The following is a 22,696-nucleotide window of genomic DNA, read 5'->3' as shown; positions in this document are numbered from 1 at the left end:
CCCCCGGAAAGTTCAGGAGAACCGAGAACCAACTTCTTCTTGGCCACCATGGAAGGATTAGGCTAATACTTACATTTTCCAGCCTTACTTTTTGAAGTATTCTGGGAAGAAGCACTACTGGCGGGAAGATATATGCCAGGTTGAACTTCCATGGTACTGACAGGGAATCTATGAAATCCGGCCTGTCTGCTGGATTTAGGGATGCAAAACGTCTTGTCTTCCTGTTCACTCTGGATGCCATCAGGACTATCTCTGGAACACCGAAGCGGTCTGTGATGAACTTGAAAGTTCTGCATGACAGGGACCAATCTGCTTGTTTCAAATGATGCCTGCTCAGGGCATCTGCCACCACATTGAACTTTCCTAAAATGTGAACTGCAGAGATTGACATCAGGTGCACTTCTGCCCACAGCATGATTATTGAACAAAGGCTTTCTAATCTTGTTGATCTCGTACCTCCCTGTTTGTTCAAATATGCCACTGTCGTTCGATTGTCTGAACGAATTTGAATATGTTGATCTTTGATGAGAAACTGAAACGCCAAGAGTGCCATCCATACGGCCTTTGATTCCCTGAAGTTCGAGGAACTTCTCATATCCTTCTCTTGCCAGGACTCCTGCTTCTTTATGTCTCCCAGATGGGCCCCCCAGCCCAGCGCAGAGGCGTCTGTTGTTATGATAGTGAAGGAATTCATCCGGAATGATAGACCCTCGTGGAGGAATCGAGAAAATGTCCACCACTGCAGACTTTTGAAAGTTAGATCGTTAAACCTCATCAGCCCATCTAGGCCGAGATCCTGTCGATACCAGACTTGCAGAATGTTTCTTTGTAGAGGTCTCATTCTGGCTTTTGCCCAACCGACTGCCGGGATTGAGGCTGTAAACAGACCCAGCAAGCACCTGGCTTCTCTGATTGAAAACATACTTTATTCTCTGAGATTCCGGATTAACCGCTTGATCTTTAGTATCTTCTCTTCTGGCAGGAATAACTTCATCGCGATAGAATCCAAAATTAGACCCAAGAACTGGATCCTTTGAACTGGCACTAGTTCCGATTTGTTGAAATTTGTTAGCCAGCCATGCTTTTCCAGCGATTTGATGGCTGTCCCCAGGTCTAACTGTAGTTGAACTTGGGACTCTGCAATGAACAGCCAGTCGTCCAAATATGGAATGACAGCGATGCCCATACCTCTTAGAAAAGCTGAAACTACTACTAGAAGCTTTGTGAATACTCTGGGCGCTGATGACAGGCCGAAAGGCAGTGTTCTGAATTGGTAATGTTTGGTTACCGATTGGCAGCACACCGCAACCGTAGAAAACTTTTGCTGGATTCTGCTATGGGTACATGAAGATAGGCATCTTTCAAATCCAGGGACGCAAACCAACTTTATGGGTGAATAAGCAGAGCAGCTGACTTTACTGTTTCCATGAGGAATTTCTTTTTGATAATCCGCTTGTTTACGGCCTTTAGGTCTAGGATAGGTCTGAACGAACCATCTGGTTTTGGCACCAAGAAAAGTCTTGAATAGGTGCCTTGATGTCTTTCCTTTAGAGGAACTTCTTCCACCACTCTTTTTAGTAACAGAGTCGATACTTCCCGCATCAGAGGGAGTTCCATATCTAGAGAATGAATCTCGGAACATAGAAACATGTTCTTTGGGGCTTGTGATAATTCTAGAGCGTATCCGTGCTCCATCACTGTAAGGACCCAGCGATCCGATGTCTCTTTCCAGTGCTCTAGGAAGTGACTCAACCTTCCACCTACAGGCCTGGCGTCATCATTTTTTATTTCTCTTGGCAGTAAACCTTTCCTTCTTCCTATAATCAAAGGCTCTTTTCTGTTGACCCTTGAAATAGTTTCTACGAAAGGAACTTCTAAATGAGGGAAGTGTCTCTGCGTTACGGCTTCTAAACTGCTTCCTATATGATACTGGTAAAGCTTTCCTTCCTTCCTTCATCTGTTTCAACAACTCATCCAGTTTTGAACCGAAAAGTCTACCTGGTTCAAAAGACAGTTCACACAGTGAATTATTAGATGCCGCATCTGCTGACCAATTTCTAAGCCAAAGCGCTCTTCTGGCGACTGTTGAAATACCTATATTCTTGGCCGATAATTTCAGGCTTTCTGCAGAGGCATCCACTAAAAAAAAAAAATCAGATGCCATACTGATATTTTTTAATAGCTTTAACGGGTCTTCCTTAGCTTCTCCCGTATATACCTTTTCTAGTTCTTCCAACCAAGTTTATGGGCCTTGGTAACGGATGACCCCGTAATCAAAGCTTTAGCTTGGGCTGCAGAAGAGATGAACAACATCTTTAAGGAGGAGTCCATGCGTTTATCCATGACCTCCTTGAGCCCGCTTGAATCTCCAATTGGTAATGTAGTCTTCTTACCTATTTGAGCAATAGGAACGCCCACTACAGGGATAGTATCCAGCTTACAGTCTTGTTCCGCTTCTATGGAAAAGAGAGATTTAAAAACTGTCTAGCCAATAAACAGCATGTGACTTGGGAATTTTCCAATCTTTTAAATCAACTCCCCAATCTGTGGGTGAAAAATAAACCTATTGGACTTCTACCCTGTTTCCTCAAGTTCAAATGCCACTGCACTTCTTTAATCAATACCCCAAATGGATTCTACTGGGAATGCAGATTCCTCATTTGATGAGACACTGCTGAATTATCGCCATACTCAGAACCACTAGTTCCAAACTAGAATCGGAACTTCCCAAGATCTTAGGCTTTTGTTAGCATGTATAACAATCTGAGAATCCTGGGCAACCGAAGCCTGGATTGTCTGTAATGCTGCTGACCACATATCCACCACTGTATGCTGCATACTTTGTTGCAACCAGCTGATAAAGTGGACATTTCTGTTCTTTGTGCTTCCTCTGAAACTTCTTTGAACACACAGAGCAAAGTTTCCTTTTTACAACCATCTTTAAATGCTTGGCTAGATGTACATTTCCCCTTCTCAGCAACTTTATCCAAATTTTCAGGATTATATACTGGGAACAGAAAACAAACAAGGGTAAATAAACAAAATTTTTCCCTAAAGATTCAGGCTAGAACCATTTAAATAAAAACTTAATCAGTCTTACCTTAAATGTCCTAAGAGTCTGTTGGAGGGCAGGTGAGAAACACACTTTGCAACCGTTCTGAGAGCTCCTGGCAAACAGAGGTTGCTGCTGGTAATGCTCCTTTTAAGTCCTGTAACCAAACAAAAACGTCAAGTTCAAATTTGGCGCCTGAATCCAGGTTCGCATTGCGCATGTGCATAGCGCTCTGCGACTCCCTGGTGGAACGCAACGCAACCTGTGTGTGCGTTCCACCGACAGGACCTCCCAGCCGACGCACGCCTGCGTCCTTCGTCAGACCGGCACCTGGCACGGCAAGAGACGGAATAAATTCTGAGGGACCACGCCGTCCGGCGTGTTAAACGCTACTTACCCGAACATCAAGGAAGCAGAGCCTCCCGAGCCTCAGCCCTTCTCACCTGCTTCCTGGAGAACCTTCCTGCATAACCTCCCCTGCCGAAGGCAGGCAAAGAACTGGGGATGATCAGGAGGAGCTGCTACTTATTGGAAAGGAGGTAATTAGGGGAGGGGTTAAAATGTTTGGAGATTTGCCTGCCTGTTTTTTCCCTCCAGATTGGATATCCCTATGGTGTAAGCACTGCCTCTAATCTGATAGGAAAATATATATATATATATATACGCACACACACACACATATATATACACGCTGCTCAAAAAAATAAAGGGAACACTTAAACAACACAATGTAACTCCAAGTCAATCACACGTCTGTGAAATCAAACTGTCCACTTAGGAAGCAACACTGAGTGACAATCAATATCACATGCTGTTGTGCAAATGGGATAGACAACAGGTGAAAATTATAGGCAATTAGCAAGACACCCCCAAATAACGGAGTGGTTCTGCAGGTGGTGACCACAGGCCACTTCTCAGTTCCTATGCTTCCTGGCTGATGTTTTGGTCACTTTTGAATACTGGTGGTGCTTTCACTCTAGTGGTAGCATGAGACGGAGTCTACAACCCACACAAGTGGCTCAGGTAGTGCAGCTCATCCAGGATGGCACATCAATGTGAAATGTGGCAAGAAGGTTTGCTGTGTCTGTCAGCGTAGTGTCCAGAGCATGGAGGCGCTACCAGGAGACAGGCCAGTATATTGGGAGACGTGGAGGCCGTAGGAGGGCAACAACCCAGCAGCAGGACCGCTACCTCTGCCTTTGTGCAAGGATGTGCCAGAGCCCTGCAAAATGACCTCCAGCAGGCCACAAATGTTCATGTGTCTGCTCAAGCGGTTAGAAACAGACTCCAGGAGGGTGGTATGAGGGCCCGACGTCAACAGGTGGGGGTTGTGCTTACAGCCCAACACCGTGCAGGACGTTTGGCATTTGCCAGAGAACACCAAGATTGGCAAATTCGCCACTGGTGCCCTGTGCTCTTCACAGATAAAAGCAGGTTCACACTGAGCACATGTGACAGACGTGACAGTCTGGAGACGCCGTGGAGAACGTTCTGCTGCCTGCAACATCCTCCAGCATGACCGGTTTGGCAGTGGGTCAGTAATGGTGTGGGGTGGCATTTCTTTGGGGGGCCGCACAGCCCTGCATGTGCTCGCCAGAGGTTGCCTGACTGCCATTAGGTACCAAGATGAGATCCTCAGACCCCTTGTGAGATCATATGCTGGTGCGGGTGGACGCAGTCCACTCTTTCAAATACTTGGGGATGTAGTATATGCACCTGCACCGCAAACCCACCTTAATAAACGTAATACATTGTATAACTTGTTTTGCCGCTTTGTGCTACAATGTAATTACAGGACCCACCATTGTGACATGCTAAAATAACTAAACTGGCTGTCGCTGGAATCCAGACGTACCCTTCATCTTTCCAGCCTTATGTTTAAGAGCTTTTCTGGGAAGCTCCCACCCTAACTGAGCAGAATGCTCTCCCCGGCTGTTCCCATCTCATATAACCTCTGATCCAGTACCAGCACTTTCTTTAGTCTATCTCAATCCTTTTTTTTCCTACAGAGCACCCCAATTATGGAATGACCTCCCGCACACTTTTAAAGGACCACTATAGTGCCAGGAAAACACTCCTTTTCCTGGCACTATAGGGTCTCTAGAGGAGAGTTCCCCGCGCCGAGGGAGAACAGGTAAGATTTAACACCCGCCACCCTCAGGGCCCCCCTCCCGCCGGGCTCTAGGGGTTGAAGGGGTTAAATCTTACCTGTTCTCCATCGGCGCGGGGAACTCTCCTCTTCCTTTTTGCCGTCGTCGGTTGCATGCGCGGCAAGAGCCGCGTGCGCATTCAGCCAGTCCATAGGAAAGCATTCTCAATGCTTTCCTATGGACGCTGGCGTCTTCTCACTGTGAAAATCACAGTGAGAAGCGCGGAAGCGCCTCTAGCGGCTGTCAATGAGATTTTGTATTATATTGTACCCTATTGTATCAATGCAATGTTTTGTGGACCCAGGACATACTTGAAAACGAGAGAAATCTCAATTTTCCTGGTAAAATATTTTATAACTAAATAAATAATATATATAATAAGTTATATAGCGTCTAAGAAGCAGTCTTAGAGTATAACATTTAATTACCTTCATCATGCTCCTTTTCTTCAGCTATTTTTGTCGGTTTTGTGATTAGTTTTAATTCTAGATCCTTAGGAATCCTAAATGTACGAAGGAAAAAACACACAAAAAAAGTCAATGGAAGGAGTTAAACAAAACTAAAGAAATAGCAGACATGTAATATACACACATATGCTTGTTACTTGGTCTCCAACCATCAAATAACACACACATTATGTATATATAACATTATACACACAGTAGAGTAGTATACCTTGTAATGGATAGTCTGGAGATGTTATGATACAGGTCAATTAAGTGTCTCATTTGGTGTGTTTCTATAAGGAGTGATTAATGTGGTATGATTGTGAGTGAATCAATTCATTATTATGTACATCAATGGTTATTGTTCGGCATCACAATAAACTCCAAAAATAAACACTTAACCAAATGTGCAAAGTACAGATACACCCACTAGTGGACAAGACACATAGAAGGACTTTTTATGCCCCTGAGGAAGTTCAAGGACGTTTGAATGAAACGCGTAGGGCTGATGCATAGTGTTTTAGAGTTTTTTTATTGTTTGCTGAGTTTTTTATGTTCTGGCTCTATTGATCCTGTGATCCTGAGATCGGTTTATTTTATATGCCTGCTTGCCACTTCAATATTGTAAGTGTGCTCTATTATTAAAGTGTTTATTTTATCAAGATACTCTGCACTATTATGCCTTTTTGTTTCCTTCTATATATACCATGACGTTCCATCCATCCTGAGATATCCACCGTTTTAATGATATGCCTACAATCAATTTTGGTTTGTGATTGTGAATAACTATTTACATATCCACTCCCTTTTTTATTATAACAGTATCACGCTATGTCTTTTTCTGTTATTATTGTATTGTAGATTTATCTTTTTCAAAAATAAACACTTGAAATATTTATTTTGCACAAAAAGATAGTTTTGTTTTGTCTCGTTCTTTAAAAGTATGCAAAATATAGATATATTGACTTGTACTTTATATATAAAATATACTAAATAGGCCTAAATAAGCAGTATGTTCCATATTTTATAAAACCATAATAAAATCATCAGAAAAAATTGTCCTAATTAGGCATGGGTTAAAACATGCCAAGAAAATAATACTTCATTCGCCAATATCTCAAAACCAGATCCAATGGCGTACTTCCCAAAAATTCACATGTGGTGCAAATTTTATACCATTGCACAACAAGTGCTAACGAGAGAATGTTACTAATTTATACGAAATCTGGAAAGAGCTCAACCAAAAGGCAAGCAAAGAATAACTTGATTTAATTAATGAACAACTTTTAAACCCCTAAGAGATGTTTCAAACATCAACAAACATCTTCAGAATCCCAGTTCGTGCAATATCCGAGCCAGCACTCCATGTACAGAATAGCAGTAAATCTGTCTGGGGAGTGTTGAAGGATTAATTACTGTATTTAGGAAGGGTAAAGGAGTAGGTTTTCCTCAACAGCACTCATGGGATATTACAGGACCAACACTGTTTGCTGTCAATTGGCCAGGATGATATTGGGTGTGAAAAAGGTAGAAAACGTTCACAGTTCTCAGAAAATCAGAAGGAATAAAGCCATAAACGAAATGTATCAAGTCTTATCTCATGAATTGTGCTACATAAAATGGAAAAGGTTAAGCATACTCAATAATAACAATAAAATATATTTTTTGTTTCAGTCTCTGAGTCTATACATTGAGGAAATATGATGAACAAAGGTAAGTTATTAACTTTATGCCTTCAATATGCCACAAAAGCCTGGATTTTTATATACACCTGCTTAAACAAAGAAATAACCAGAAATATAACCAGAAATATAAACCTGTGGGTGGCTCTATAAAAACAGCACAGAGTATCCTTGTTATAGAATGATAGAAGATTTACTTTCATATTTATATGCAGCTATAGATTTTCCTTTTTAGAAATTGAAAAATCTAAAAGCATATAGATAGATGAAGTACTGATGTAACATCCTAATTTGTGTTACCTTAAAGCTGAAAATCTCTTGGCCTTTGCTTTGTCCAGGAACTTCTTGTACTTTTCAATCCGATCATCCAACTCTTTAAGCAGTACTTTAGAGGTTTGTTTTTTGTTAGTAGGTTGATCACTATTGAGGTTTTTGCTGCCGTCCTTATCCAATTCCTGTGATTCACCCTCTTCTTCCTCTTCAACAGAGTTCTCATCTTCTGAATTTAAGTCAGAGAGATCAGACAGTCCATCCATCTCTATAGGAAGTAAATCTTCCCCTGAGAACTCTGGGGCTACACTGATTTTACCAAAGTTCTGCCGAACATTTGCCATGATTTCTTTCATCTCGTTCTTTTCCGAACTTTCATTTTCCTGCACATCTGTGACAGTATCTTCTAAATCTTTTTGCTCCTCAGAGGTTTTGGTAGAATATTGTGATGACTGAATGGTCTAAGGGGAAAGGTAAATGATCACATACAATGCAAAAATACTTTACCAACTTGACAAGCAGTTTTAAAGTAACCCCTTTAGGAGTTATTCACAAACCTAACAACTTTAAAACTGAGGACATATGGATAGCAACAGTGGTTTTCAAACTCACTTTCATTTAAGATCAGTGTAATATCAATGGGGAAGAGGTCCATAAACAAAACCCAAGCAGGAAAGCAAAAGAGAGAGCTCACTGAAATATAGATCAGAGCTGAGCACCTCTATAAAAAAAAAAAAAAACATTCAATGCTCTTTGAATTAAAACCACCAAGGTTATTATATTATATACTAACTTTGACTGCATTTTACATTTAAAGCTCTTTAAAGCATTACCCCCCACCTGTTAATCAAGCCTTGCATAAGACCTGTATGTCTACATCATACAGGTCTAAGAAGAGGATCTGTTGACAGGGAGGGAAAAGAAAACTCCCAAAGGAGGTTCTGCTGATCCCCGTCAATGTACTACTCCTCCAGCAAGCATTTCTCAGGCTCTCATGAGGAGTATTGGATTTTCTGACTGGCTGGCAGTGAATCTGGAAGGACCAGTAGCAGCAGAGAGTGCAAAGCTATGGATGGTACAGCAGTGTAACACCCATGGTCCTCCAATAAATGCAGCATTGAAGTAAGAGGCAACAAGTCGGTACCAATAAAATGGCTCTTAGAGCAAAGAAATATACTATTTATCACCATTATGTTACTGCCTTGGGAGGGAGCTGTTAATGTGACAAGTACACTTTAAAAGGTTAATCCAAGTGCCATGCTTGCTGAAGTGGCTATGGTGCAAAGATTCAGATTTGAATTTTTTTCCCCTATTGTGTAGTTCGACCTCAAGCTCCTGTCAATCAGATAGCTGAAAACAGTGTCTGGGCTAGCTGACAAATTTACCCATGTTTGGTGTGTTGTTGCCACAAGCAGAACTTGAGCTGAACTTTCTCCCCTCTTAGAGATACTGTTGAGCTAGGAACTGCAGCTCTGCCAAGAAGTTTAAAACGTCTGGTTCACTAAACATTGATTCAGGTAAACTAAGGTGCCATAGTATGGCTGTGATCAGAATACAGAGTAGTTTCATTCATCCTAATTGACGAGGGAATATTTTCTCCTGGATAAACTACCTTTCCAATAAATTATTTTTTGGGCAAAGGTTAATGGTATGAGAAATTCTTCTTTGAATGGAGTAGTCTGCCTACAAAAGAGGTAGGCAACGCTCACAGCCACAATGTTGGAAAAACATTGGGTGGGTGGGTGGGTTAATGTTTTATTATAACTATATAGTCTGGGTGTTGATTAGGTGCTCACTTTCAGCATTTTGAATTGACTTGATCAATATTACATATACATTTTTTGCAAAGACCCCTTCCCCTTACCTAAAGGGACGTGTTCAATTACTTGGTGGTGACTGGTGGAAAGAGAAAGGAAAGTAGATAAACTTCTCTGAACCTTTCTCCATTTCACTTTATTCTTGGTCCCTTTGTTGGCTGATGAAAAATGCAGTGGTGTATTTTGCCCAAAATAGTTTTGTCTATGAGAAAAGGTGGTCCCCCCTTAGAATATAAATGTTTTCTGACATTTAAAATAAATTCCAATGTAATATTTTATCTTTTCCTCAAAAGTAATGGTGCCACTTTAAAATAGCTCATTATATACAAGCTATATGTTAAGCAGATATTTAGACCTGGTGTGAAGTAAAGTGCCTCTTGTACGGTTGGAAATACCTCTGGATCTGCATTAGGTGGTTTCACGAAATATGGTATCCTTCCCCTCTGCCAATCATTGAGAACCATCTTTGATACAGTCTGGCAATCTGGCTCTCCTCCCTGTAATCAATAAATTAATTGAAAATCTCAAACACAAACATGATACCAAAACAAAACACAAAAAACAAATACACACAAACAAAAATACCTGCAAAAGAAGCATATTTTAAGTTATAGTTAAACATATGCAAGCTTATAAGCACACATAAATTGGGATCTGTTTAGCATACATTTCTAAATTAAATATGTTTACTTGTATAACTAAGAAAATAATACATTCTGGATCAACACATGGCAGCACTAACTAGCTCCACCCACTCACAGCAGAAAGTGCAGGAAATGAAACACTTTAACCAAAAGAAGAAAAAATAAAACTGGATAGCCCATTCCCCAACAGTCTTTTTTTTCTGTCCTCAAAACATCTTTTTGAGAAGTATGTGATTGGACAGCCACAGAGCAGGTAGAAAGAGGGCTTGCTTTAGTTGTAGATACCAAATCTGCAGCTAGTGCAAGCCAAGATTTCATATCCACAAATTACATGCAATTTAGGTGGAATATCTTCTAATTTGTTTACTTTTTAATTGCACTTGAAGTTAAAATCAGTGCATTTGTGGCAAGAATCATTTGCAAAAGTGTATTTGCAGCAAATCTCAGTATACAAACCTTCAGCAATTTCCCTGTTCTGAAAGCAAGTTTTTCAAGGAAATCTTCTGCGTTTTCCCAAGCTTCTATCCGGTAGGTCTTGCGGATGTACTCTGGTTTGGCTCGCTCAAGAACAGCACTTATGTGATCCTCAGGGCTTTTAATCTTTTCAACTTGCACCTACAAAAAAAAAAAAAAAATATCAAGAGACTTTTACGACGTCATATTTTAATACCACTCTAATAAAGATACACATGGCTGCCAATCACACATTTTGGAGACTCTTACAAAACCACAGGTTGGGTCCATCCCCAGCCATTCTCTCCAAGACACATGTAAATATGCACCCACACAGATATATACTCACAGAAGCACGCACATTCCCACTTATGCAGACATGCATACAACAATATATGTCCTTGGGTTAAAACTACATTGGCATAGAAATTGCTTTCTGTGCATACCTCATCACAACTTCAGGATTCAAGGTGCACGGCTATGGACATTACATTCTCAGACTGAGTTTGGTTACAATTCTATGCCACCTTTTCTAGTTATTACCCATATAACAACACAAAGAGCAAAAAGAAAAAAGGATGGGGGGGTCATTTCAGGAAAAAAACGTTGCAAGTGTGTCCCTTATTTGACATATGTAAAACATAAAAAATGAGGGCAAAGCAATTATGCCACTTGTTTGAAATCCTACACTTACTTATCCACCATTCCCATACATCTACTCAGCAAATGCATGTGTATCTCGTTTAAATGGTTTATTTTAGGAAGAGTTTATTATCTTTTTATAGAGTGATGAGGGAGGGCTGCAGAGTTTAAAACATATGCAAGTTACAAGTCACATGATTTTTTCTTAAATGTAAAAGCATTCTTATATACTCACATCAGTTTTAGCATATGATTACGAGACACAGACATACCTACTTGTTGACTTGCAGCCAAATACAGGTCAGTACAAGATATTTTAATACATTAATGTAATTTAATACTACATAGAAATTAGCTCTAAACTCACCACGCCTTTCAAAACAACCTCTGTTTCAGAGTCACCTGATGGGTAAACCACACCAGGGCAGTCGATAAGAAATATTCTACGCATAAGAGTAATATATTGCCAAACCTAAAAAGAAAAAAATAAATCAATAAATGCAGAATAGGGCCCTGATCAAGACCCACTGGTACCCAGTAGACTTGTGGAAAACTTTGTTCCAGACAGTTCACCAGAATCAAATGCCTTTTAATCCACACTCTGACATATCAATTATCTGAGGTTTAATAATTTCAATCTTGTATTAAAGCATTAATTTTCAAATCCAGTAGTTTATAAAATATTTCCTATGATTAATTTGAATAGTTTTCAATACAATCACAGTCCGAAAATGATGGATTTGCAAAATACAAGTAAAACTAAATATTGGCAACTTCTGACCTGCATGTTGGACTCACTTTATGCCATAGTGGCATACACATGGCTTTAAACTGTTGCATTATGTCTGTCCTGATATCTGTCCATTTACTTAAGCTTGTTCAAGTAGAACATTTTGGATAAAGTGACATGTATATTTCTTCAATTTGTCTGAAATACATCAATGTAACAGTGTTTATTTGTACTTTAATTTTGTAACAGGGCATAGTTTGTAAAAGTTTGGCAACGCTGCTAACGTCTGCTCGTATGCAGAACAATTTTCTAATTTTGCAGGTATACATTCAATTGCTTACAGGTGTTTTCAGCAAGTTTGTTTTGTTTTTTAAATTCAATATGGGTATATATAGTATCTATATCTAAAATATATTGTCTTTTTTTCCCGCTAAACTGGTAATTGGAAATGTGCTAAATATTGTAATGGTGTACTCATTGTTGCATCGTCTCCGTTAACTCGTCAGCAGCCATACTGATAATTATCTACACAATAGATTACAATCGCCCCACCAATATGAAAAGCTTTTATCCTGTCAGATCATGGCTTTAAAGCTGGTCTACTAAAAATAAATAATATTTTATGTTTGCAATGGCAGTACAGAGTTTTAAAAACAGTACCAATATGCCTAATACCCCAGGTCAGAGAAAGAAGTAGCAAGGAAATTCAGATGAAGTTAGATTTAGTGACAGCAGTAAACTTTATGGATAGCATTAGGAGTCAACCCCTAAACCCTACTGAGTGACATCACAGCAACTACATACAATGTGTATATCTGTAAAGTCAAGATGAAGAGACGACACACTACATATATCCACACAAATATATACTATTTACATACAATATACATTTAAAACTCGACTTAAAAAGGTACACTCCACTACACAAAACAAAAAAGAGAACCACTATTTAGTAAATATATCACAAATAAAACATGCATTTAATTGTGCATTTTTAAAATTGGGGTTATATCTTAAAATAGCTTGGAAGAGTTTCAAATCTGTTGTCTGCCTTCTCTTTCCCCAGCACATACTTTCGGTGGCGGTCTAATTACAAACTACCCAGTGCAACTTAATGAGAATTCTTTGCTCTTAGCAATTGCCTCCTTTGAGGTAACTACTAGGAAGTAACAGACCGGGTGTCTGACTGAGAGGAGTGTAACATCGTTAATTTATAAAAGTGCCAATTTTTATTGAAACCCGTAAATTTTGTAAAATGAGTGTAACATCGTTAAACAAGGAGACACTCTTTACACATAACGCGCTTCTGAAAGATAAAGTGCATTAGGAGTTTGAAGTATTCTTGAAAGTAGAAGAGATCAGCATTCAATGTATCCCAATTAGCTTACCTTTGTTTCACCTGCAATTGGAGCTACGTTGCACACCTTCTTGGAACGTAATGTGTTTATCACCGAACTCTTGCCCACATTTGGATAACCTATAAATCCCACACTGATCTGTTTTTTGTCTGTGTGCAACTATAATGGAGGAAAACAAAATATTAAATAGCAACATTATTAAGACATTAAGGTGCATTTATGTGTAAAAAAGTTACCCCCTACACATGCAAAAAAAATTCTTAGCACACATCATCTGTGTTAGTGAACAATACCATGTTAGTCAATGAGATAACAGGTGAACTTGACACGTCCTCCCTCAATCCAAAAGGACTCCTAAAAAGATCAAGTTCAAAATCTGCAAAATAATCAGACAGGACTATATAGTCCATCACTGCTTAATATTGGAAGATTTACAAGGGATGTAAATACGTATTCTTCCATATATAATTAATGACACAAGAAATCTTAAATATACACTTAAATAAGCTCCCAGTTTATTCCTCACTGAATGATATACAAATGATTATCAGTGAAGTGATAAAACAATTATCTGTCTTCTAAGCTTTTTTTTTTTTTAATGCTATTGACACTTTCACTATTAGTTCTACTGACACTTGGAAGAATACACATAGAATACCCGACTGCCAGAGTAGGGGAGTGTACATACAGTAAATTTTAAGAAATAAAATGCTGTAGACATTTAGCATTTTACTGTTCTGTCGAGTATATTTTAAGATTGGCTAGTAGTGCAGGACCTGAAATCACTGTTGCAAATCATGCAATAGACATTAGCAATTCAGTGGCTACAGCTAAACTAATGGCCTTACAATCACCTTACCTTCCCAAACTGTCTCAATAGCTGGATAAATGCTCCTTTTCCAAATGAATTTGTAAGACTGGCATGAAAAGCTAATGTTGGATAATCCTGGGACAATCGTGCAACCCAGCGTTTCTACAGGGGAACAAAGAAACAGGTTAATATAATAACGATCAAGTAACACTCTCCATCAGTGCTATATTACAGACACACGCAATTTCATTTCATGTTGTCGGTGTATCAATGAAGAATTTATAAATGTGGCAATGAAATTAATGATTTCCATGACACCAATGTTGTAGAGTGTTTTACTCTGTTGTACAGACTTCCAAATTCAAATCAAGTCATAGTCACAATAAAAGGGACAAAATGTATAATTTTTGTGGTTCTTGGAATTTTTCCCTGAAAACTCTCCATTAAAACCTCACTGTCAGTGTCGGCTTCTCTGTTGAGCAATCAATATTTATGTACACCCTAGAATGTTCTGCTCTTTTGTAATTTGATTAATTTTTTTAATGCTTGTGCAGATGGTAAGAATATAAACAATGCGACCATTCATCACGAATGTAAATTTTACAATATTGCAACACCCACCCCATGTCAATCCTTCAACTTGCCTGCAGTGTAAATCCTCCTCCACAATGCTGACATGCTGGCTTTGCCAGTGCCCCAGCATCTGAACGGAGCGATATCAGTAAATTTGGGGCTATGTATAAAACTAAATGTTGTTCTGAAGTGGTGCACACATGGAAAAGAGAGAGCGTCACCAATAGAATGTGACTGCTGGTTTAACTGGTTTCCTTATTGTTTGCCCCATTTTCTGTACTTTAGACCACTTTCTAGAAGAAGACATTTAATACATAATCCATTTATACACTGAAGTGACGAAAGAAAATCTCAGTGGAATCTTAGCAGAATTGAAGAGAACAAAGCTGAATGGATATTGGTGAATTACCCCTGAGCATACAAACAAGTGGTGGTAGCCTTACCGTGGCCCATGTAGGAACCAGATCACACTTGTTCAAGACAAAGATGAGATGCTTCCAGGGCTTTTCTTTTTTGAGGTAAGCTTCAATGTGAGGGGAACGTGTTCCCATCGGATCTCTGGAATCCAGCACTTGTACTATGACGTCAGAAGAGTCGATCACCTGAAAAAATATCAAGGATTTTAGAAGTGCAAGGCTTAATATACTACGTTTCAGTAGCTGGAGGTGATCAAACAGTTGTTAGGCAAGTGCTCTCAGTCAATAAATAAACCTCTTTGTATGGAATATGCACATATTTAACATTATAAAACCCAGAACTATTGTTCTTGGCTGGCTAATGAAAGCTGCTGGAGGTGGAGATACTCCTCTGGCTGCAACACATAACAGTCATCCTTCTGGATTAGCATATGTGTAATAAATTTGTTCACTTCCATTCCTGGCTGTTTGTATTTCTGTGCATGATTTCAACAACGTGAACATAATAAAAATTCAATTTTGTGGTAAAAAACAAAGAAAACTAAAATATGTGCAGTGACATTGCACATTTATGGTTGGAGTAACCCTTTAACATTTTCATTTTAATATGCTGCTGGGAAATTATATATATATATATATATATATATATTTTTTTTTTTTTTTTTATTTTATTTTTTATTATTTTTTTTTTTTTTACCTCACCAATAAAAACCCTTAGAGACTATAGAAAAACAAATGCAATTTGCCAAAAAGGCTTTTCCAGAAGTGTTCTTCTGAAAAATCCTATGTGGCGAAACGCAGTAAGTGTTATGTTACTACTTTGTATTGCTTTTATTATTTTATGTACTAGTGTATTAAATAAAGCAGCTATTTGCTAACCTCTGTGGACTTCACACTGACCTTCCGTGGAGCTTGGGACTGCAGTGGATTGAGCAAAACCTACTTTTTGCTCTCTATTTGTGAGTACCTCTCAATTTTATTCTTTTATGTACAAAAACTTTGTTGACTAAGATTTTTGAGATTTAGTCGACTAAAACTATTCAGATGACTAAAATAGGACTAAAACTAAAATGGCGTTTTAGCCAAAAGACTAGGACGAAAACTAAATAGAAATTAGCCGCCCAAAAAATTACTAACTGTGAGCACAAGATATATATATTTCTTTAATTCTTGGTTTTATATATTAACTACCAACAAACCTGTGAGACCCCAAGGTGGGGTGAACACCATCCAGAGTCACCATACCTAGGTGGAGTTCCTTTGCATGAAAGCACTTTAAAGAAAATACAGAATATCCCTATGTGATGATTGTTCCGCCCAAGCGCATTCAGACAGAGCTACCTTTGCTCTACAAACTGTAAGTGCAATTCTATTTGTAAGATATACTACACTATATTCTGCTGCATTCTTCTGTTTTTACATATACCACTACCTCTGAGACTACACTTACCTCAAGACACCCTCCACTTATTTTATGTACTTTCTACTGAACCGGAATTGAAAGACTCTAGGTTGGGTGTTTTAGCTGCCCTTCTACCTTGAAGAATATGCACTAGAAACCTATAGTTTCTATACATTTGCATTTTATATACATGTCTATTCTTTTAAGACATGTGCACATATATTAATAAAGAAAACTCTCCCCGAGTAAATTCAAACAGCTGGGGATTCTCTTCATCTTCTGCTAGCTCGGCTCAGCCACTGCCTCCCTGAATGCACAGTGAGCCTGAGCGCACATGCCCATGTCCATAGGTTTTGTTATACCTTGGTGTCCTAAGCTACTGGTCCTCTATAGCTTCCCCTTCGAGGCAGATATTCAGACTCTATGAGTTGCCTGTGATTGATCATTTCAATCTGTGATGTGGAAATCATAGGCTGCAGGCAGTATGTCAGTTGTTTTTTTTAGATTTAACCCCAATGTTAACAAGCAAAAATAAATGCATGAATGTTTATTGGAGCTATATCTACTAAACAGGGATTTTAAGAAATCCCGTGGAATGTTCCTTTAATCAAAATGGACAGCATATGGCATGCTTAATGGAATATTTTAACACCAATATGAAATTAGCCCTCAACTTCCAGTACACTATTTGCTCTGGAAATAGTTTATGTTAATTATTTCCAGGTTTCCCTTATGCACTTAATGTGGTCTAAGGTGACAGACTAAACAATTCTAATACTCCAAGTATTGTTTTAATATTTCCCTTTGCAAAGTCAATGAGGGTTACATTTTTATTTTTCAAAGAAACACTCACACAGTATAAAGCAGAACGTAACAGTATATTTGTTTCAACTCATTTTGTGCAGTGTTTTGGGTTAAAATATATATGAAAAAGAAAAACTTAATTGTTAACATGCGATTTTCAGTGACATATTATGGCAAATATGACTAGTGCAGGACTGCTAAAGTTGTGTTTTTAATTTGGGTAGCGTAATTCCAAGGCTTTGATCTTCAGGAACAAAATGCATTTTTAACAGTTTTTTAAGGCAAAAAAAAGGTCAAAGCCAATTACGTTTCTCAAGCTAAAACTGGAAGTTTAATGGAGCTCTATGTGTGCTTGTTACTTTTGATAGAACGAGAGAAGACAATACTAGAATGGATGCTTCAAAAGTACAGTGTTACAATTACAAGGATAAGTTCCTGCAATTAAAATTCAGCCTTAAAATTTCAAACCACCAATAGCCAAGTTTGAGAACTGATAGGTCTGTTATTTTCAGTTATTATGACCAGAAAACATTACTCCACATGTAGTAACAATTTTAGAAGCCAATTATGTACAATAAAGAAATAAATGATCTTTATTTAACCTTATAAAGTTCTCCCCAGATTCTTTTGGACTGTCCTTTCTTATAGATTTCTTCACGGACTTCATCTCTAAACAAAGACAAAGATGTACACTGTAAAAACACATTTATAAAAAAAAAAAAATTAAAAAAAAGTGTGTATAAATAAAAACATTTTTTTTTTATTATTATTATTTTTTTTTTTTTTTAAAAGGCAACGTTTGTTGCAGTGCTACCAAACCCAGTCCCCATACCCCAGCAACAGTCCAGGTTATGTCCATTGGAATAGAAAAGTGGAATACATATATCACGGACTTTTGCTGGGCCATGCGGATTGGTTTGGGGACCACTACTTTATTGGCTCCATAGATTTAAAGTGCATGGTTTAAAAGAGACACTGTAGGGATAATAACTATTTAATTTCATTGAATTCGTTTTAATGCCCTTGCACTGTCTCCCTATCCAATGCTAAAGCAGTTTCAAGCTGTTCAACACTAAATGGTCTATGACCAATCACAGCCCAGACCCTTCTGGAAGAATGACTAGGGCAGAGAGACAGCACACTTCTTTGTATACATACAGATTCATATCAACAATGGGCACTGTAGTAAGGCTGAAAGCGGTCAGCTGACACTACCAGCCCATCACAGAAGCCCATGCTTAGACATACTTACTCATTGGTTAACCTAACAAATAAGCTTACTCAATAAAGTGCAGTAAAGTTTATTGAGTAACCTCCAAATAGCACCAAAGTGAAATCTGAATTACGTAATTTAGACCAAAATAGTCACAATGTGACTAGCTGGAAAAAATAAAATAAAAAATAATTATATATTATTTATCTTAAGAATTGAGGATTAACAAGATGCATACATTTAATCTCTTCTCCCAAATCTTTTTCTCCAAAAGCATTATGGTTCCACTTAGATATGCAGGCTTATTACCTAAAGTGTCGTTCGGAATTTAGAGTAAATTTTAGGCCAAAATAGTCAAACTGAAAACAAAGCTTGCTATTTTGCCTAAAATATTTCACATAAGTAAGTTAATAACCCTGAAACCCTTTAATAACACTCCAAGCACCATAACCACTATAGGCGGTATGGTGTCCAGAGTGCCACGACGCATCCACATTTAAAGTAGTCAAACCATTTCAGAAGGGACTCCTTCTACTTAGCTCATTGTAAGATCATGTGAAGCTCTCAGCCAGTGGGCTTAAAAAAAAAAAAAAAAAAAAAAAAAAAAAGCTCCTGCCTAGGAGTTTTTGACTATGCATGGGAAGCAGTGGACATGAGAAGCAGGTCATGGTGCACCCCAATTAAACAGCTTTAGAAATGTCTGACTACAGGGAGGCAGGGGGGACAGACATCAGGGCACTAATTGTAAATGAGCTGTGGTGGTTATACTGCTCTGAGTGTTCCTAAAATAATATAAAAGAACCCTTTAAGTCCAATCATTTATGCTCTATATTACGTTACAATAAAGTTTCATGTCCCTCACTTCTTGAGATTAAATATAATCTACCGTATATACTCGAGTATAAGCCGACCCGAATATAAGCCGAGGCCCCTAATTTTACCCCCAAAAATTGGGGAAACGTATTGACTCGAGTATAAGACTAGGGTGGGAAATGAAGCAGCTACTGGTAAATTTCTAAATAAAATTAGATCCTAAAAAAATTATATTAACTGAATATTTATTTACAGCGTGTGTATATAATGAATGCAGTGTGTATATGAATGCAGTGTGTGTATGCAGTGTGTATATAATGAATGGAGTGCAGTGTGTGTATAATGAATGCAGTGCAGTGTGTGTATGAGTGCAGTGTGTGTATGAGTGCAGTGTGTGTATGAGTGCAGTGTGTATATAATGAATGCAGTGCAGTGTGTGTATATGAGTGCAGTGTGTGTATATGAGTGCAGTGTGTGTATATGAGTGCAGTGTGTGTATATGAGTGCAGTGTGTGTATATGAGTGCAGTGTGTGTATATGAGTGCAGTGTGTGTATATGAGTGCAGTGTGTGTATATGAGTGCAGTGTGTGTATATGAGTGCAGTGTGTGTATATGAGTGCAGTGTGTGTATATGAGTGCAGTGTGTGTATATGAGTGCAGTGTGTGTATATGAGTGCAGTGTGTGTATATGAGTGCAGTGTGTGTATATGAGTGCAGTGTGTGTATATGAGTGCAGTGTGTGTATATGAGTGCAGTGTGTGTATATGAGTGCAGTGTGTGTATATGAGTGCAGTGTGTGTATATGAGTGCAGTGTGTGTATATGAGTGCAGTGTGTGTATATGAGTGCAGTGTGTGTATATGAGTGCAGTGTGTGTATATGAGTGCAGTGTGTGTATATGAGTGCAGTGTGTGTATATGAGTGCAGTGTGTGTATATGAGTGCAGTGTGTGTATATGAGTGCAGTGTGTATATGAGTGCAGTGTGTGTATATGAGTGCAGTGTGTGTATATGAGTGCAGTGTGTGTATATGAGTGCAGTGTGTGTATATGAGTGCAGTGTGTGTATATGAGTGCAGTGTGTGTATATGAGTGCAGTGTGTGTATATGAGTGCAGTGTGTGTATATGAGTGCAGTGTGTGTATATGAGTGCAGTGTGTGTATATGAGTGCAGTGTGTGTATATGAGTGCAGTGTGTGTATATGAGTGCAGTGTGTGTGTATATGAGTGCAGTGTGTGTGTATATGAGTGCAGTGTGTGTATATGAGTGCAGTGTGTGTGTATATGAGTGCAGTGTGTGTGTATATGAGTGCAGTGTGTGTGTATATGAGTGCAGTGTGTATATGAGTGCAGTGTGTATATGAGTGCAGTGTGTGTGTATATGAGTGCAGTGTGTATATGAGTGCAGTGTGTATATGAGTGTGTATAATGAATGCAGTGCAGTGTGTGTATGAGTGCAGTGTGTGTATGAGTGCAGTGTGTGTATGAGTGCAGTGTGTGTATGAGTGCAGTGTGTGTATGAGTGCAGTGTGTGTATGAGTGCAGTGTGTGTATGAGTGCAGTGTGTGTATGAGTGCAGTGTGTGTATGAGTGCAGTGTGTGTATGAGTGCAGTGTGTGTATGAGTGCAGTGTGTGTATGAGTGCAGTGTGTGTATGAGTGCAGTGTGTATATAATGAATGCAGTGTGTATATAATGAATGCAGTGTGTGTATGAGTGCAGTGTGTATATAATGAATGCAGTGCAGTGTGTGTGTGTGTGTGTGCAGTGTGTGTGCAGTGTGTGTGCAGTGTGTGTGCAGTGTGTGTGCAGTGTGTGTGCAGTGTGTGTGCAGTGTGTGTGCAGTGTGTGTGCAGTGTGTGTGCAGTGTGTGTGCAGTGTGTGTGCAGAGCATTGGTGGGGGTTGGGCATTATTAATTATTATTTAATTATTATCTTAATATTTTTTTTTGTTATTTTTTTATTAATTGTATTATTTTTTTTGTTATTATTATTTTAATATTTTTTTTTCTTATTATTTGTTTTATTAATATTTTTATTTTTTCGTCCCCCCTCCCTGCCTGTTAGCTGGCCAGGGAGGGGGGCTCTCACTCCCTGGTGGTCCAGTGGATGGGCTGTAGGAGGGGGGCTGGCAGGAAGCTGTAACTTACCTTCACCGCAGCTCCTGTCAGCTCCCTTCTCTCTCCTCCGTCCGTGCAGCTCCCAGGTCAGCTTCCTCTGCAACTCTCGCGGCCGCGCGGAGCGTTGCCACGGTAACCCGTGGCAACGCTCTGACCCCGCGGCTCTCGCGAGAGTTGCAGAGGAAGCCGACCTGGGAGCTGCACGGACGGAGGAGAGAGAAGGGAGCTGACAGGAGCTGCTGTGAAGGTAAGTTACAGCTCTGCCAGCCCCCCTCTCCCCCCAGTCTGTATTATGGCAATGAAAATTGCCATAATACAGACACTCACTCGAGTATAAGACGAGTGGGAGTTTTTCAGCACAAAAAATGTGCTGAAAAACTCGTCTTATACTCGAGTATATACGGTAATTCACAAGACTGAACAAAACCGGTCAGCGTGATAGCAGTCGTTCCCATTTGCTCCAACCCCCACGTTAATGTGGTACCCCTAAAAATGGTATCCAGTATTATACCTCACTCCAGTGTCTTCTGTTACCAAGTCCCGGTCCTTCTCCAGATCATAGCTATTGGCCAAGGACTCTGCTTTTTCTATTAGTTCATGCATATCGCCAGCAGCAATGTTCGGCCTCTTCCTTTGAGACTTTGGGCCAAATGTTGTCTCAAATGTTTCTGTGTCAAGAATGTGGACTTTAGAATTCTAGAAGTCAAAAAGAAGTAAAACAAACATCAAAAACATCTCAGCATTTTTAAAGGTGCATAAGAAATAAATGAGATCAGCTAAGCACAAGCACGCCATGATTGTTGTACCTTATTTTACTCTTTCCTTTGACTGTAAGATTCTAGTCAGGCACGTAAAATGTGCACAGCTATTTTTTTTATTTATTTTTAATAAATGCTCTTTACATTTGCTTGCACTGCTGAATTTTGGAAAGATACAAACATATTTGCCTCAGACTGTGCCTTAAGGGCTAGATTTTCTTTGAAGCTAATTTTCCAAGGAATACGATGAAACAAAAGCTCAAGTAGAGTAAAATGAGTTTAATTTCACACGCTCTCTGAGCCAGGATGGTAAAAGCCTTTTGCCAGGCTTTTCCCATCAAAACAAACGTGTCTGCAGTTGGAACTGCATCTCAAAACAAAAACAGCACATTTACTAAATACAGAACAATGCCTTGATTCCATAAGTTTGTCAAATCTAATTAAACTCAAAATTGAAGTGCAGATAAGAGTAAGATGCATGCAAAAGAACTAAAACTGCCAGTTTCTTTTTTTCTGCTTTTATCCTATGAAATGGTGCATATTTC

At 38.9% G+C, this 22,696-nt stretch overlaps 1 protein-coding gene across 1 annotated transcript in view; it reads right to left on the bottom strand.

Moving 5' to 3' along the window:
* Positions 1–22,696, bottom strand: part of GNL2 (G protein nucleolar 2) — a 36,686-nt gene that overhangs the window by 6,088 nt on the left and 7,902 nt on the right. The window contains exons 5-14 of the mRNA XM_063454931.1: positions 21,905–22,089; positions 17,853–17,919; positions 15,072–15,230; positions 14,104–14,217; positions 13,275–13,403; positions 11,524–11,628; positions 10,518–10,676; positions 9,813–9,914; positions 7,631–8,061; positions 5,631–5,704 (exon numbers count right to left, since the gene is read on the bottom strand). Coding sequence (XP_063311001.1) covers positions 5,631–5,704; positions 7,631–8,061; positions 9,813–9,914; positions 10,518–10,676; positions 11,524–11,628; positions 13,275–13,403; positions 14,104–14,217; positions 15,072–15,230; positions 17,853–17,919; positions 21,905–22,089 — 1,525 coding nt within the window. The remainder of the gene's footprint in view (positions 1–5,630; positions 5,705–7,630; positions 8,062–9,812; positions 9,915–10,517; positions 10,677–11,523; positions 11,629–13,274; positions 13,404–14,103; positions 14,218–15,071; positions 15,231–17,852; positions 17,920–21,904; positions 22,090–22,696) is intronic.

This window comes from Pelobates fuscus, chromosome 1 (assembly GCF_036172605.1).
Source record: "Pelobates fuscus isolate aPelFus1 chromosome 1, aPelFus1.pri, whole genome shotgun sequence".
In the NCBI taxonomy this organism is placed as follows: domain Eukaryota; kingdom Metazoa; phylum Chordata; class Amphibia; order Anura; family Pelobatidae; genus Pelobates; species Pelobates fuscus.
Note: the sequence above shows the minus strand (reverse complement) of the source record. Positions and strands in the feature narration are given on the sequence as shown.